Source organism: Falco rusticolus, chromosome 1 (assembly GCF_015220075.1).
Source record: "Falco rusticolus isolate bFalRus1 chromosome 1, bFalRus1.pri, whole genome shotgun sequence".
Lineage (NCBI taxonomy): Eukaryota > Metazoa > Chordata > Aves > Falconiformes > Falconidae > Falco > Falco rusticolus.
Window position 1 is genome coordinate 100370823 of NC_051187.1, and position 17661 is coordinate 100388483.

The 17661-nt window shown below is 38.1% G+C and overlaps 1 protein-coding gene across 4 annotated transcripts in view; it reads left to right on the forward strand.

Moving 5' to 3' along the window:
- Nucleotides 1–17661, forward strand: part of UBE2K (ubiquitin conjugating enzyme E2 K) — a 46918-nt gene that overhangs the window by 14076 nt on the left and 15181 nt on the right. For all 4 annotated transcript variants that reach the window (XM_037391629.1, XM_037391619.1, XM_037391639.1 and 1 more), the window contains 3 exons: nucleotides 6357–6450; nucleotides 11764–11822; nucleotides 14192–14274. In XM_037391629.1, coding sequence (XP_037247526.1) covers nucleotides 6357–6450; nucleotides 11764–11822; nucleotides 14192–14274 — 236 coding nt within the window. The remainder of the gene's footprint in view (nucleotides 1–6356; nucleotides 6451–11763; nucleotides 11823–14191; nucleotides 14275–17661) is intronic.

A 17661-nucleotide genomic window follows, 5' to 3' on the forward strand; every position in this document is an offset into this window, starting at 1 on the left:
GTTTTGCAGCTATGGATGACACAGAAGTGTGAAGGACTTTTGGGGTTTTGGGGTTTCATTTTTTTCCTTCTGCTTGAGGAGGTTCAACATAGATGTAAAAAACTGCTGACTATGTAATAATAATAATAAAAAAATTAGAAATGTGTTACTCCTGCATTTTTTGTTAAATGTACCGGTATCTATCCATACGTTGCCAGCTCTGATAATAGGCATTTTTATGCTGATTACTTGATGTTAACTTTTTTCTGACAGCTTACTTATCAAAATAACTGGAATTTGGAGGCTTTTTAGCATAAAAAAAATCCAATGCACCTGTAATTCCTACTTAGTCATTTCATGTACCTTCAGTCTTCATGAAGTAGATTTATCTCAAGATAGAACTTGGAATATGTAATTTTTTTTTAATGTAGTAAGTAGTATTTTATATGTGGAAAACAAATGTTTAGAACAACAGTGCAGTTTTTATGATCGTGTCTTAATGTGCTCCTGTGGTGTTGATATGTTACAGTTTTGTGTTGGCTCTCTTCTAGCTTTTTATTTTCTGTGAAGGAAAACTTTGATTTTTTCAGTGTGGGAGGTACTGGACTAGAGAAGAGAATAACAAGCCGTGACTGACACATAAGTAAAAGGGTTTTTTAAAAGGCAGTTGGAGAAGAGAGGAGGCAATGGCATGGAAGGCTCAGGAGGAAGGGTGAATGAACTGCAGAAAGGCGGTAGGCCTCTCTGAGGGACTTTGTGTTAAGGCCTGTAGATTATGGTGAATAAAAGTAACAGAAGAGCTTGTTGTCTGCTGAGACTAATATTACAAGGTCTGGAGCTGCTTTCTAAGAGGACTTCAGTAGAAGTGAAGGAGATGTGTTTGATAAAGTCGTAACAGTGGCAGAATTTACTGTTGGAAGTTTCTGGAGTGGGTTGTGTGTTCTGTACAAGGAAGATACAAAATGAGATAGTGTAATTCTGGATATTTTTTTTCAATGAGGAGGCAGGCAAAGACAAGTCAAAATACTATTGATCAGTAGCTACTGTGATAAATGTGATTGAATGTCCAGTCTTCAGGAGATGCTCACAGAATGACTCTTCATGAAGGATTGATTCATTTGGGTTTCTTTTTAGAGATAAGGCTTTTGTAATGGATGAAAGTGCCTTATATGAATTTTCCCCAACTTTTCTGCCTCATGCTTTTAGTTTAATCTCCATGCTTGTGTTTAATCTCCACAAGGCACAATAAAATCAGGTAGGCATGACTATAGCAGTGCAGAAAGAGTCTCAGCAGTTGGGATGATCTAAAAGATGACAAATCTTTTGACTAGACCCCTAGTGTGAAGCAGGGGATACATTTAAAAAGGAAAAAAAGGCTATGCGTAATCTAACTGGAATATGAAAAAAGAAAGATGAGGGAATGTCATCGTGCATTATGTAATACTTTGCATTAACACTCCTTTTTTTTTTTATATCAGTCTTGATCAAAATAATTTTCAGGTGTGATGGTGGGAAGTTCTGCTGGAGGTTCTGTAATGTTGGACTTGTAGATTCCTAGTAAAGGATTTCGGTGTCAGTGGAGTGTTTTCATGTTGGTGAGAAATACTAGTGGGAATTGTATTGTTACAGAATTTGACTTCTTTTAAGATTACAGAAATAAACGCTGCTAGTGATGGCATGGCTCCTATTTCAGAAATTGCTAGCCCAGCCATTTAGTCAGCAAATTGTTACTGAATCAACAGGAGGTGATGCTATGTTAGACTTGGTATGGAAGCATAATGAGGTCTTAGTAGAAGAACTGCTTCTGGGAAAATCAACTTGTGAGGTCACAAGTTGATTCATAAATTCTGTGCTAAGATCATTGGTGTCAGAGGCACGCTTTTGGAGAACTCTGCTGTTGGTAATGTTTTTGAGACACTCAGGTGATTACTGTGGAGGCTGGGGATTTATTCTGTTAAAGCTGCTAAAATTAAGTAATTTTATCCTATGTGATCCTCATTAAGGGGAAATACTGTAGGAAGACACTCCAGATTTAATTGGATGAATAATCATTTCACTACAGTTAAATATTAGTTATTGCTCCAGGGATGAAGGAAAAAGCAAGAACTGGCAAGGTCAAGCTGAGTTGCACCTTGAAAAGTCTATCAGAATATCATGCAAAAGGTTTGTCAGCTACGTAAATAAAAAAATGCATTTGTTATGTGGAAGACATGGTAGAATTTAAGTATGAACCTGAAATTAATTTAATCTTTACACTGAAACAGTGTAATATAGCCTGCCATTTCCCCCCAAGGTTCTGTACAAAGAAAATAAGAGTGGGAGATAGCTATAGCTGTAGTCAAAAAAGCAGTCAACTCGAATGGAGGAACCAGGATCACTGACTCTTGAAAGAGACTGAGCTTAGCAACAGAGTTTTTGTTTGTTTGGGTTTTACCAGATTTGTGGAGTCAGGAAGGATTTGTTATGAAAAACAGCTAGTGTGGTACTAATTGAAATTGAATATGAAGGTGAATACCCAGGCTGTTACAACTGTGTGCAGGGCACTGAAGAAAAGTAAAATGCTAAGCAGAAAATTAAGCAAGCTGCAGCATGGGTTAACCATAGATTGTATCATTGAAATTAATCCCTTTTACTGTTGCTTCAGTCCTCAGGATGGAAAGTTACGAGTTTATTTGCAAAGAACAACAACAACTGCTGTCAGCTTTGAGGTTACCAGGTGAAGTTGGCAGAGGGAGAGCAGGAGATCCAGAATAGACCTGCATTACTGGAGCAGGTAGTCTTGGTGACTCGTTAACTGTATTGGTTATAAGACTGATGTGCTGCTTTGTGAGCTATGAGGTAATGCACAGGGACAGTACCTCTGAGGAAGCACAGTGCAGTCACTGAAGAGGCCAAAAGTTCCATAGGAAGCCTTGCTGGGACTTTGTCACTTCATCTAAGCCTTGTGTCACATTGCCACAGAAGATGGCAAATTTGATCTTAAGTTATGTTGCTTGTGATGTATTTTCGGTGAGTGCAACAGAGCGTTTGTGGCACTGATTCTGAAACGTTATCTTAACTTATGTAGGGCTAGTTAGGTGATTGTGGGATGTAAAAAAAAAAAAATAAATAACCAGTGTGTCAGGATTAAAATTTCGGCTTGTTTAAAGCAAAATTAAATCTGAAAAGGGAGATCTGTATGAATACCATGTGTTTAGTGAGGGGAATAAATACTAGATGCGAAGAAATTTGTTGAAGCTGGGACACAATGCTGTCACAGGTGGATGTAACTAGATTGTAACTTTACCTAAATTGTAGATTAGAAAGCTTGTACCGATTGTGAGGTTGTGGAATGAGCTGCTGGTTGGAATAGTGAGCGCAACAAACTTAAAAGGGGAGTTGGAAAACTTGCAAAAGGAATGTGTTCCCAGTGACTGAGTTTGGATTCAGTTTGGATTTCTTACAGTGCCTGGCTGTTGGTGGAGGCTGTCTTGCTGGGACAGTCTGTCCTGCTGCTGCTCAGTTTTATGGAAACAAAGCTTTGAAAGTGTTGTAGTTGCTCTCTGGTCAGACAACTTACATGAACAGTAGCATGAAAGGAAGTAAATCTGAAATACGTTAAACATAATTTCGTCTATTATATGGATAATTTCCTTTCTCTGATGTCTTAGCTATTGTCATGAAGGACAACACAAGATCTGATGCTGAACTTAAAAAGCTAAAATTAGTAAAACAGAACCATTACATTTAGTATTTATTAAACTGGCTGTTGATTTTGGAGGTGTGTGGTGCATTGTTAATTTGTAGCATGGTTGAATCTTTTTTCTTTGAAGTGCAGTAGTTGGCCTCAACTATGCTGTTGCAGGTGCTGTCTCATTTGTGTGCGTTGAAGGATTTTTACCCAAGTTTAAGACAAATTTGTGTCACTATAGATGTAAAAAGCTCCCAGATCACCATTGGATTATGTGGTGGTTTGACCCTTGATGAATGCCAGGTGCCCACCAAAGCCCCTCTATCACTCGCTTCCTCAACTGGACAGGGGAGAGAAAATATGATGGAAGGCTCGTGGGTCAAGATAGGGACAGGGAGATCACTTGGCACTAAGTAACAGTCACAGGCAAAACATATTCGGCTTGGGGAAATTAGTTTAATTTATTACGGTTCCAGTCGGGGAAAAAACACCTTCCCCTCACCCCTCCCTTCTTCCTGGGCTTAACTCAATTCCCAATTTCTCCACCTCCTCCGCTGGAGCGGCACAGAGGGATGGGGAATGGGGGTTACAGTCAGTTTTGCTGACGTGTTGCTTCTGCTGCTCCTTCCTCCTCACACTGTTCCCCCACTCCAGTGTGGGGTCCCTCCCATGGGAGACAGTTACTTCTCCATGAGCTTCTCCACGTGAGTCCTTCCCACAGGCTGCGGTTCTTCACACACTGCTCCAGTGTGGGTCCTTTCTACGGGGTGCAGGCCTTCAGGAACAGACTGCTCCAGCGGGGGTCTCCCATGGGGTCACAGGTTCTGCCAGCAATGCTGCTCCAGGCTGGGCTCCTCTCTCCATGGGGCCACAGGTCCTGCCAGGAGCCTGCTCCAGCGCGGGCTTCCCACCGTGTCGCAGCCTGCTTCAGGTACCCACCTGCTCTGGGGTGGGTCCCTCCCCGGGCTGCAGGTGGGTATCTGCTCCACTGCTAACCTCCATGGGCTGAGGGGCACAGCCTGCCCCGCCGTGGGCTTCACCATGGGCTGCTGGGGAATCTCTGCTCTGGCACCTGGAGTCGCCCCTGCCCTCCTGCACTGAGCTGGGGGCTGCAGGGCTGTTTCTCTCACATGGTCTCACTCCTCTTTCCTGCAGGTGCAGATATTTTTTCTTTCTCTCCCCCCCCCCCCTTTTAATATGCTATCCCAGAGGGGCTACCCCTGTCACTGATGGGCTTGGCCTTGGCGGTGGAGGATCTGCCTTGGAGCCAGCTGGCACTGGCTCTGTTGGGCATGGGGGGAAGCTTCTGGCATCTTCTCACGGAAGCCACCTTTATAGCCCCCTTGCTACGAAAACCTTGCCATGTAAACCCGCTACAGATTAATTTAGTGGAACTTCTAATCGGGTAAATTAGTAGTTCATGAAGAAGTTCACTATCTTCTGCATGGTGAAACTTTACTTATTTGGGTTTTTTTATATCTGTGAGCATCTCTGGTAAGAAGAGCATCCTTGGTGTTGGTGGTAGCGGAGCCTGAATCTGTAGAACATTTACAGGAAGGAAATAGAGGTAATCTTCTAGCTGTTTTTCAGAGAATTGTGTCCTTCACAGTTCAGAGCATTGGTAGATACAAGAACCAGTTGATGGCAGCCATCAGCTTTATCAGACTTAACTTGTTTCTCATAACTGTCAGCAACCAGGTTTGCTCTGAGGGAGAAGTGCAGCTGCACAAGGCTCTTTGGTTTAGAACTAGTTGAAAGAGTTTTAATGGATCTGGGAAGATGCTGTGCATTCTTGGAAAAAAATAACATAGGGTTCAGGAAATCTGTATTGCAGTCAGTTGAGCATGGTATACAGAAGTAGCAGAATGGACAAATCTGTAATTACTTACCTCTAAAACCTTTATGGTATCTTTCTAGAAGGACATTTTGCTTTTCATCCCACCAAAAAAGTTACTGCCTGGAATTTCACTAATGCTGCTCTTTGGACCTGGAAAGCAAATTCAATGAAATGAGTAGCTCTGGCTAAACACTTCTGAGAATTGATTTCTGGAAAACATATGTTTTTTTCAGTATCAAAATACAGTGTTTTTAATTTGTAGGCAAGTCGATACGGGGTGTGAAAATGTTGAGGAGGTGACAGTGAAATTCAAGTGTATAAATAAATTGTACCTTACAGCTAAATATTAAAGATAAATATGATCTTAAGCAAGACTACAGTATTCTGTTTAGATCATCATATTGTTTAAAAATAGTGAATGCTCCATTTGGGGAGGTCTTTATTCCAGTGAAGATTACAATCGTGTCTATTACTAATTACATTGCTCTAAACAAGAAAAAAAAACTATGTGTAACTTGGTCAATTTAATTTTATAGTCTACGATATGTAAAATTAATAGCTGATTTGAAAGATCATGGTCTTCCAAAAATGTAATCAACTTAAGTGTTAGCTATTACATTGTTGAGTTACTTTGCTTATTTTAGTGATAGTATTAAATAATATTATTTAAATTTCAAATGTTTCACAGATAGTCTATTTTTCATGAAGTAACCAACTGGAAGACAGCTATTTAATTTAGGTTACTATATTTTAAGATTTTTATTTATTTATTTTGAACAACTATTCTAAAAATTTAAAATATCATTTTTGGGGGAATTCTGTATGTCAAATGTTTACTTATGATTCTCTGTTTCTCTGTTTATTTTTAAGACGAGCAAAAATCAAATTAAAGTAGATCTTGTAGATGAGAATTTTACAGAATTAAGAGGAGAAATAGCAGGACCTCCGGACACACCATATGAAGGCAAGTAATGTTTTTGTGTATGCAGTCATTGTACACTTCGCATCATGTGTCTTGAGATGCTTTGTTTGTAAAAATTAATTTACAGCATAAAAGTGTAGACCTACATGTTTTAAAATAGTCTGATTTTTTTTTTTTTTTAATACGAATTCTAAGCTTGAAAAATATCTCAATTCAACTTTGGTGTTGCCTGAAGATGGATCTGTTCTACAGTAGGATAGACTGTCCCATATCAAGAGTTAATTTACAGGTATAAGTTGTGCAGTGTAATTGGTACAATTTTGACTTCTAGTTGTTTGTTTACATTCTTGATAGTTTAAGCTCCTTAGTCATGAAGCATCAAGAAATGGAGCTTTAGAATCTAATGTTAACTGTACATGTATTTCTGTGATCTAAGGTGGTGGTCATTCAAAAACATGTTGCCTTTTCCTCAAGGAGAGATGCCATTGCAAGTTAAATTTGGGATTACTCTCTAGGCATCCATGGGTCCAAATACTTAATTTATACTGGGGGAGGATGACCATATAGGAGAACTTCATGTCTATAGCTCTTTTAAAAAAAATGACACCTTATCAGCTTTCTTGTTTATTAAAGCTGATATCAGTAATTGTGCATCTCTTCAGTCTGGAAAAAAGCAAGATAACTTACTACATATTGAACCTTTGACAGAAGCTAATATAGCCTATTTGGTCAGAGACACCAAATTACTCAATAGTGCTGGTACTTGTAAACTTTCTGCTTTTATGTAATACATAGGGAGCAGGCAGGCTACTTTAACTTCTGTTGAAGTTCCTTGGTGACAAACGAGGATTTATAGCAGGTTGCCCAGAGAAGTTGTGGATGCCCCATCCCTGGAAGTGTTCAAGGCCAGGCTGGATGGGTCTTTGAGCAACCTGATCTACTGGAAGGTGTCCCTGCCCCTGGCAGGAGGGTTGGAACTGGATGATCTTTAAAGGTCCCTTCCAACCCAAGCCATTCTATGATCTATGCTTTTTCTCTTTGAACTTCCAGTAAAAAAAAGTTTCAAGGAGTGTTACAGGCAAATAAATTGTTTTGTTGGAAATGAAAACAGTTTTGTAAGTTTCCAGTTGCTGTAGTTGCTCTATGCCTTGGAGCCAAGAGTGGGACCTGAGTATTGCCCGGAGACCAGACACGTGCCATTTGTCATTATTTTGAAAAATAAATTCTCATCAAATGGGTAAATATCTGAAAATTGTTGTGTAGGTGTATATGCACTTGAAAGTGTTAGTGACTACTGATGGAAAAATTTGGTTGTTGCACCTTCGCTAAGGAGGACATCCCTTGTAATTTGCTTCTCTGGACTAGGAGCTGCTGGTGCAGCAGCATTGGACTTGAGAGCAGGGAGAGTCTCCCCAGTGCCTGTGTTGCCCCACCGCGCCCGGGGCCCGGGGCAGATAAAAGATGAGGAAACAGCCTGACATAGAGAATGTTGACACTGGAGAATATTGGGCAGGGGTAAAAAGGTGTCAGAAGCTGAGGAGAAAGGAAATTAGCCTGGAAATGAGAGAACAGAAAAGCAGAAGCATTTGTAATGGTAAGGATGCTTCCCTCCAGAGCTTGAGTCCCAGAGTTCCTCTGCTGTCCAGCAAGTAACGGCAGGTCCCTGCCTGTGCCCCTACACTTTCCCCCATCATCTCTGTCCTCATCTCATCAGCCAGTAGTGTTTAGCTGACAGAGGACAATGTCTAAAAGAAGGTAATTTCTTCTGGTTATAACATGTGCCTTCAATTTAGAAGGAGAACTATGCCATGGATCTGAAATACATTGTTGTACTGGTGACCTGTTTGGAAGTGGATCATTCTGTTAAGTGTAACAGTTGGGGTTTTTTTTGCAAATATAGTTGCTCTTGTAAAACCAAGTCCTATATACAATTATTGCAAATACAATACAAATATTGCAAAATTAAGTTAATTGGATACTGGGAAACATTTCAATGGTGAGGGGAGGGTGATGTTTTGTGGGGTTTTGGTGGTAGTGGTTTTTTTACATTCAGAGTTAATCCTCAGGCGAGTTGGTTTGTATGGCTTGCCTTCCCCCCTGCCCCCCTCCAGGTCAGCACTACCTCAGCTAATAAAATGGCCCTTTTTTGGAGAACAAATTGAGTTATTCGAAATGAAAGATGTATTCATATGTCAAGTTAAAAACTGTATAGCAGTTCATAAAGAGGGTAAAAAAAGATTTGAACGTCTGTCTGGAGAACTGGGTTCTGTGTAATGCTGGATAATTCAGCTGGACCAAATTTTCAAAAGCTGAGCACTGTGTATTCAATATTCAGCATATCCTGCTAACAAAAATCAGCAGTATGTATTTAGTGTGGAGTTTGTTGATGTGAAATGCATGCATACTTACATATGAGTACATTTAATGATGAGGATATTGTAAATATACCTTTTGGGGGGCTAAAACTATCGTGTACTGTGATTATGGGAGGGAGCCCATGAAAAAATAGTATGATCGTATGCTTGCTTTAATCTAGAAGGCATATGCACCAAGAGCAAAATGAAGGTTACAGCACCCCAGTTTCTGGTGTTTCCTGACACTTGAATAATTTACTTTGGAATGTTAATATTTCTGTGTCATAGTTACATGCATTTATTCCTGTATGTAATTATGAAGGTCTTGGCAGTGTATGTAGCTTACATTTTTTGACTAATGCAGTAATCCTGTCATCTATAGTCTGAACAATGACACAGCAGGAAGTGCTTTATGAAGAAAAACTAATTAATGCAGTAGTTCAGGTCAGACAATTCTGTGACACAGGAGGGAATTCTAGGGCCATTGTGAAGCAAAAGAACACTACTGTTTGTTGTTGAACACAGTTGGTGAGGTATCTGAAAACAAACTGCTGCTGCAGAATTCTTTTATAGGTGATGTCAGGACTTCAGTTTGAGTTATGACTGAGAGGAAGAATGCCATCTGTTGTTGACAAATTTTACAGCTTTTATTTTTCTGTCGGTGTCAACTCATATTGATCAGTTATCAGAATATTGCAAGGCACAAGGTAAATGGAAACACATCTGCATTCCATGTTAAAACATGTATGTCTGGAGAGAGGACCTTTGAAAGTCTAGATTAGTGGATGTGTAATCATGGTATAAATTTCAAGCCAAGTTTGAGCCACAGTAACTGTAAAATTTGTAATAGGGTATTTCTTCAAGGAAAATAGTTAAAACTACTCTCTCTCTGTTGTGAGACATGTTATAGTAGGAGTACAGAAGGGATATTCTGCAATAACTATTTAATTCAATCAAGTATTAAATAGCTATGAAAAAGCCATACGTATGCATACACCTTTTAAAAAAAAATCTGCAGAAATACTGGCATGAAGGAGTTAATGTTATTCACTTGTATTTTAAATGTAGTATTAAGGAAATTAATATCCAGATTTATTCAATTTGTCTTAAAGCATATATTTTGAACTGTAAACTTCAGTGCACGATGATACATTTATACAGTCGTCCCTGCAGTTTTAAAATCTTTTGGACTTGTGCGTTCCAGGTGGAAAAAATTGGTGGCTGAATAGCCTGTTATGCAGAAGGCTGTAATAGTCTGTCTTGTAAAGACAAGTTTTCATGGTAAGCAGAAGAAATGGTAATAGCTAAGGATAGGTTTTATATTACCGTACAAAATGGAGGGCAGTAAAATCATACAGGGACTGGTGAATTTTTGCAATCCAGCAACAGTGTAATTGTTCTGTTTCTTAGGAAAAAATGCTGCTGAATTATGCTTCAATTCAGACAAAAGGAAAAGCAAACTTATTTAAGGTCTGTTGCTGATGTACATCTTCAAAAATATTTCGCCTGTGCTGTCCCGTAAGCAGACAAGCCATCAACTTAAACATTGACTATTACAAATTTGGATTTATTTGCCTGCCTTCTGTTGTATTTTCTATAATATCTTCTCAAGTTAGTACTGTAGTATTTAAGTCAGAAAGAACAGCTGTGGAAGGTAGTGTAAAATGCCAAACTGATATTAACCAGTTTCAGGTGTCATGTATTAGACTGAATTACACTTTAAAAGTGAGAGCTATTACTAGCTGCTAATGTGCGTTTTGGCACAGATTAAAAGGTGCCATAGACTATAACTGTTCAGAGTATTCCTTTGAGTGGTTTTTCCCACATGTGAAACTTGCTGCCTCTATTGAGGCTACTTGAGAGTTGGTTTTGTATAGAGTGATTTGAACAGAGTAAATCACTCTTGAAGTCCCAAAGGAAATAGTTTGCAGCTTCTTCAACTTTAATTCAAGGAATTTATAAATGGTAACAAAGTGTATTGAATAAGGGAAAAGGTTTCTTTCTCAAAGAACAGCAGTAGGATGAGGAGAAAAATTGGAAGTGAGAATTGCTTTCAGTTTCTAAGTAAAAAAGTTTAAATTGTGTTAAATGTTTTGTTATACTGTGTTCTTTTTGTTATTAAACTACTGCCTGGCAAATGATTTTCAGTAAGCAGGCAGAGATAGTTTGAGATTGCTCTAGAAGACATCAGGATTGATAGTAAACTTGAACGTTAACAAAACTGTAATTGAAATAGACACAGGTAATAATATTGTAATGGGGAGAGAAAAATGAGAAGTTTAGAAAAGGGCAGTAGAAGGTGGTTGTGTCTGCCGTGCTCATACTATCCTTTACTGCATGCTGTAATCCTACAAACTATATTAATAGTAGGAGTATGTCAGTGTTTGCAGAGTTGGAGTAGAAGTTAACTGCTTCAGACAGTAATGTAGAACATAGTAACATTGGAGCCTCCTTCATTATTTTATTTTTTCTCCCCCAAAGCATGGGAGCTTTTCTTAAATGACTTAGTTGAATGGTGAGTTCCAGAAAATGAAAAATGAAATACAGTCATTTTCAGTTGTGTAATTTTGAGATTTATTGGTGTGAGGTATCAGAAGAGAGTCAAAATAATATAATACCCTGTGTTCAGCCTGAGTGTTCTGTGGCCTGTTGCTTCATCTGTTTGGGGGGATGTTTGTTCACATTTTGATGCATTTTATGGAAATAGATTATGGAAATTACAACACTGGAAATGAGAAACTGTAGGAGAATGTACATATAATATACCAAAGAAATACAGATTCTGATTTGCATAAGCAAATACAGCTTTATTAAATTGACTTTATATGCATTTATTTACAAAATGTATGACATTTAGAAGTATCTTCTAGCTAATACTTCTGAGTAAATTTGAGTTACTTGAAAACTTACCCATTTAGAAAAGTAAAATTCATTGTCATGAAAGACTAAGCTTGAGTAATGTTGTTTTTGTTTTTACTTTCTAACTTGTTGTCTTTTGCAGGTGGGAGGTATCAACTAGAAATAAAAATTCCAGAAACATATCCGTTTAATCCTCCTAAGGTACTGTAAACACTTTTTTTGAGTAGAATAATTTGGCTAACAAGTTGGTTTTGAGTATTCTTATTGATTTGCTTGCATGTATAGCCTCTTTGTAGTACCCGTGTTCCATTTTTCTTTTATTCTCTAGAAAGGCATTGGAGCTGTCCTATTTAGGTAGAAATAATGCAGAATGCATAGCTGTGTCCGATCAGAAGTACACTCTGATTATTCCTAGAAGTACAAACTGGCAAATTCTGGGGAGGAGCTTGTGCCTTATTATTGACCCTCAAGTAATTTCTTTTGGCAAGAGAAATACAGTTTTCAAATAGCCATAGTCTCTACATGAAGTAAAACTGCCTTCCCTCCCCCTCAGTATCGTTGAAGAAATGCTGTAATAGATAAATATTGATTCTTTTAATTTCTTGGGCTCCATAACTTATATTTAGTAGTCTTGGCTGTAACCTACCAAGTTTCTACTAATAATGAAATAGTGAGGTGTACAGTTGTGTGACTTGAACCAATAGAGAAATATAATGGTCTTACTGCAACTCCATTGAAGGTTTGTATAAAACTTGTGATTCTGCTTCTATTCTAAATGGATCAATCTGAACAGTGCTCTCTCCAGCCACGTGCAGTGGCAACTGTATATTCCCATGTCCTGATTTAGTGCACTCTTCAGTGGCTTCTGATGAATCAGCAGACTCCTGAGTTGTCTGACGCTGCTTCTTGATTGGTTTTCCGTTTGCCTGAAAGATGTCTTTGAACTATGAATGTGTCCTAGATACTGATTATTTTCACCCTGGTATGTAATACTGGGAAGAAACTAGAGAAGAGGAGGAAGGGAGAAGTGCCAGTAGCTCGTAGCTCCTTGGCTTTTGTCCTTTGAATGACTTGCTTGAGGCTAGAGTGAAAGAAAGTCCTAATGAAATATCCGTTGGTTTCAGTTCTTTCATCTGCATGTGTTCTGGAGGGAGCTAAAATAAGGAGAACTGAAACAGTTCGTAGATGCTGAAAGATGGGTCTGTGGACCATGGTTTAGTTGCTGCTTTAGGGTTTGGTGGTTTCCGTTTCTGAAGTTTATAGACAGCTGTTAGAAGCTCAGTGCACTGTAGCATAGTACTGCTGAGTCTGGAGTCTTGAATTGGAGGCCTTTTTGCTTTGTGTCTAGCCCTGCCTTTCATCCGAAGGATTTCTTTATCTCGTTCAGTATGTGCTTTGACAGCCATTGTTACCCGTCATTCACTATGAGAAATTACCTAGTATTTACATGGCTTTTTATGTTTTTCAGAGTGATGATCTCTGATTTTCTGTGCTGAAAAGCAAAACTGTTATGGTCTTGCCAATTTATACACCATGATTGCACTGATTTTATTATAGCCCTGGATGTACAGTCTTTTGCTGTAGTGCCTGACAAATAATGTGTTCTCTGCACTGAATTGCTTGCAGATCAGGGGCAAAGTTGAAAGTTCTGTGCTGCATGTAAGATGTTTGTGAAGAGTTTTGGGTTGAGGAGGTAGAAATGAGAAACAGAGATAGGTCAAAGTCACTAGAAGGCAGTTAAAGTGCAACTTGAAATGAGGTGTTTGAAGAAAATGAAGGAGAAATTTCTAAAGGTGTGTATATATTCCTTTCGGAGGACAGCTTTGGGTTTTGAGACTCTTAAAAGAAAATGCTGCTTTTAACTCTGTCTTTAAAAAAAACCAAAATGAAACTGATTTTATTTATGCTTTATGAGCATGCATACACTTGATTTTACTGAAAAAATGTGCACATGATCAATGAATGAATGCCAGGACTTGATACTTTCAACAGCAAAGAAGAATAATTGTAACTTAATTAAGGTTTAGTTGTTTGAAGAGGTTTCTGTGTATGGGTAATGAGACTGTTGTAGAAGTGGTGGCATCCGCCAAGGAAATTTTTTGTAATTCTTCTGTAGCTACCAGCAATTTAGCTGAACGGTGAGATCCCATGCCTACGTTAAGAGTTTAGGGACTTGTCTCACTTCGTAAATGCTAGAAAGTCCATTTTTAAGTCTGTATTTGACAGTCTGCTTATGTTGAAACACTGATACTACTGGAGGATATTTCTAAACAGCTTTGTGTGATGCAGGGATATACACACATATGACAGTGTATGTAAAAGCAGTTAGGGATGAATTTGATGTCCATTATGTTTTTGAGTAAACTAAGGTGCTGTCTAACAAATGGCCTTGCAAACTTGAAGCCTCCTGAAATAAGTGGTATCATATGCCTTATTTCTGGTTTTTAGCTTGCTATGTCCTAAATTAGCATTTATTTATAACATTATTAGGAATAGTGTATTTTAAATGTTTACTTAATATACTGCATTTAATAACCATTTTTGGTTTTTAAAATTGTCTTGTTTTGTAGGTGCGGTTTATCACCAAAATATGGCATCCTAATATTAGCTCAGTCACTGGGGCCATTTGTTTGGATATTCTGAAAGATCAATGGTAAGATTCCATATGGATTTAAATGTGCAAAATCAAATACTCCAGTGTCCTGGATAGGAAGCAACAGCTTATGTTGCTTTTTCGCTTTGTGTTTGTTTTTTGAGATGTTCTTAAAGCTTACAATACTTCACTGTAGTATTTTGAGTTGAAAAGATGCAAATGAAACGATTGCGTGGTGATTTTTGGAAAGTACTGAGTAGATATTATATGCATAGAGAGCTTTTCCAAAAATGTTTACACTAGGGTTTGGGTAAACACTTCATTGTTGTTGTTCTGGGTGTTTTTGTAGGAGTTATTTTTTTATTGTTGTTTATGTAGTTCTTTTCCATTAACAAATGCTACTTACTGCCTTCTGAATTTTGTCCTTTCAGCTTCCAGAGGTGTAAGCAGAAAAAACCCCAAGTGCTTATCTTCATTATCATTCTTGCCTTCTGCTTCCAAATAAAATTAGTTCTGAGAGAGCTAAAACAATGTGTGAAGTGAGTCTGGGAGTATAAAAGGTAACAGGTCAGCAATAGAAAAGGGAGAAGAAGAGACTGGCTGTACTGATTCTGTCTCATGGTTGTCACTGATAATACTGATCATTTGCACCTCTGTAAATCTTTTGACTTTTAGTTGCTGGTCAGTTGCTGTCTTTTGATTACTTGTTACTGAAAAAGTTTTAATAGCCAAAATCTGTGGAATAGACCTGTAAATGTCCAAACTGTAACAGCTGAAGTCATTGTTCATTTGTTTTTCCAAGGATTGACTTCACGTGGTTTGAAGGTCCTATGCACCAATTATAATGATAGACATGGTATCTAACATGAATGGAATTAATCTTTGTTATTTTCTTCCATGTCTCCCCCAAAAGAATAGGACTGTAATTCCCCACCAGATAATATCACTATCTAATCTGTACAAGCTGCAAATGCTTGTAAATTCAACAACTTCATCAAGACTGCTATTGGCCAAGCAGACATCAGTTGGGTTTGAAAGAGAAACTCTAGGGCAGAAAGCTTGAGCTGAGGTCTTGCAAGGTGACTCATCCAGTGTATTGATGTTCTACAGAGTGAGAAGATTATGCAAATCATGTGGCATAGGATAGTGTAAATTACTAAAACAATTTCATAATAATCGTAAGCTGTTGCCTTTTTCTGGAACTGAATGTTTTGTCTTATAGTCTTGGAGCACTTGATGTTCTTTCAGGTAGTAGAATTTTCAATATACATGCCATGGTACGTGGTGTGATTTTTATCAGTAAAGCCAGTGCACTTTTGTACCTGCACCTAGTTATTCATACTACCCTACAGTTCTACTGGAGATTAATGACTCTTTAACTGTGCAAGTTCGGTTTCCTGGGAGATTGTACTCTAAACTCAATTATTTTTAAACAATTGAGATTTGGAAAGGAAGAACAGGAGAGGACATTTGACTTGTGTTCTTGTAGTCTTTGAAATTTAGATCTTGTACAGATAACTTAATTCTGTGTCTTGGTTCTGCCTGACAAAAAAAAAAAGTTAATACCTTTTCTCACCAAGATTTGTATGTAAAATAAGAGTATTGGAACAAGATCTTGCCTTCTGTGTATTTAAACCAGCTGGCACAGGGAGCATGAATATTATGCCACTTATATACTGTTAAACATTTCCTTTGAAACACTGTCTTCATTTGGAAACTCTAAGAAAAGAATTTCACAGAATTTGTTGCTGGTGGTGGGAGGCTTCCTATACAATATAATCCTGTTTTCAAATGATTATTAATGTAGTGATCCCTTCATTTTCTAGTGGTGTTCTTGGTAAGTTTTGTTTTTTTCAATTGTAGGATGGTAAATGAAAATCACTTGACATTGTTGAAGTGCTTGGAAAGCTTCAGGTCCTTTGGAGAAAACTGTTGTGGCTACCTCCATCCTTTCTTGTTTGAAGAATTTCAGTGTTGTGATAAGAATTTTTTTATGAGTAGCTTCCTAAAACTTCCTGAGCCACATGAATGGTTAATATTATTTAAACAGTTTGTTTATTGTTATTCCATATATGCTGTTTACACTGAGAAATGCCCACATGACCGTGTAAGTTTTCTGCATATGTAGGTTGGACAGTGGTTTGAATAAAATGATAGCTTCATTAGAAAGCAAACAAAGAACCCAAGCAACACCCCCTCAACCTGGATAATTTAATATTTGATGGATTTCACCAGGTATTGAAAGGTAAATGGGGCAAATGCGATTCTGAAATATTCTAATGGCTGTGTTCTTAGAAAATGTATTTAGCTTCACAGTCTCTCTTGTCAAATCTTTTAGTAACAAGCTGTTTCTGAAGTGCCGCTTCATTGACTTGTAATGCTCTTAACTGAATAATGCTGCTCTTGTTGCTGTGTTCAAATGTAAGTCTCAAATTCCTATGCATATCTATGTCTTTCAGTGGGGTCAGTGGGAGTTGAGGGACAGAATTTGGGCCTGTGGGACTTAGTGGGATTTCTTAAAGAGTTAATAAACTGATAAAATACACATTTATATGGTGAATACAAATACAAAGATTTTAATGTGTTTGTACAGTTTACAAAAAAGTCCCTTTCCTACTCACCCATGCTATGATGATGATTTTCTATTTTAATGAGCGTATTTAAGGTATTGTTCTGCATATTGGCAGGAGGTTTTATCAGTTTGCAAAGTAATGCCTCTAAATGATTCTTTTTTTTTATAAGTCTAATGGTATTCTTTCTCCCCACGCTATATGCTTGATGCTGAAACTCTTTGCAGCTGTGGATTTTCATCACGTTTAGATTTGTAAATACCTGTTACGCCGGTTTGTTTGCAAAACAGCTACTGTTGGCTGGTTGAATTAAAATAGGAGTATGATTTTGTAGGAGTACTGTTTATGCTGATCTGGTATGACTTTTGTTATGTGGTTTCATTTACTGTAGCCTATATTTATCTTCCAGGTTAGTATTCTGTCTCAAAATTTTATACTTGGATATAAAATATATCTAGTGATGTTCATTGAAACCTGAGAACTAAATTACTTGAAAGCAGTTCTGCATAAATCCCTTGAGCAGTGATCACGAAGTGATTGTGTTTTGTCTGTGTGTATGGCTACAAAAAACTCTTGGCTCTTGTGGTTTTGACAGTCTGTCCTGGTTTTGGCTGGGATAGAGTTAATTTTCTTCCTAGTAGCTGGTACAGTGCTGTGTTTTGGATTTAGTGTGAGAATAATGTTGATAACACACTGATGGTTTAGTTGTTGCTGAGCAGTGCTTACTCTTAAGACAAGGCCTTTTCAGTTTCCCATGCTCTGCCGCTGAGGAGATGCACAAGAAGCCAGGAGGGAGCAGAGCTGCGACAGCTGACCCAAACTAGCCAAAGGGATATTCCATACCATAGAATGTCATGCTTGGTGTATAAAGTGGGGG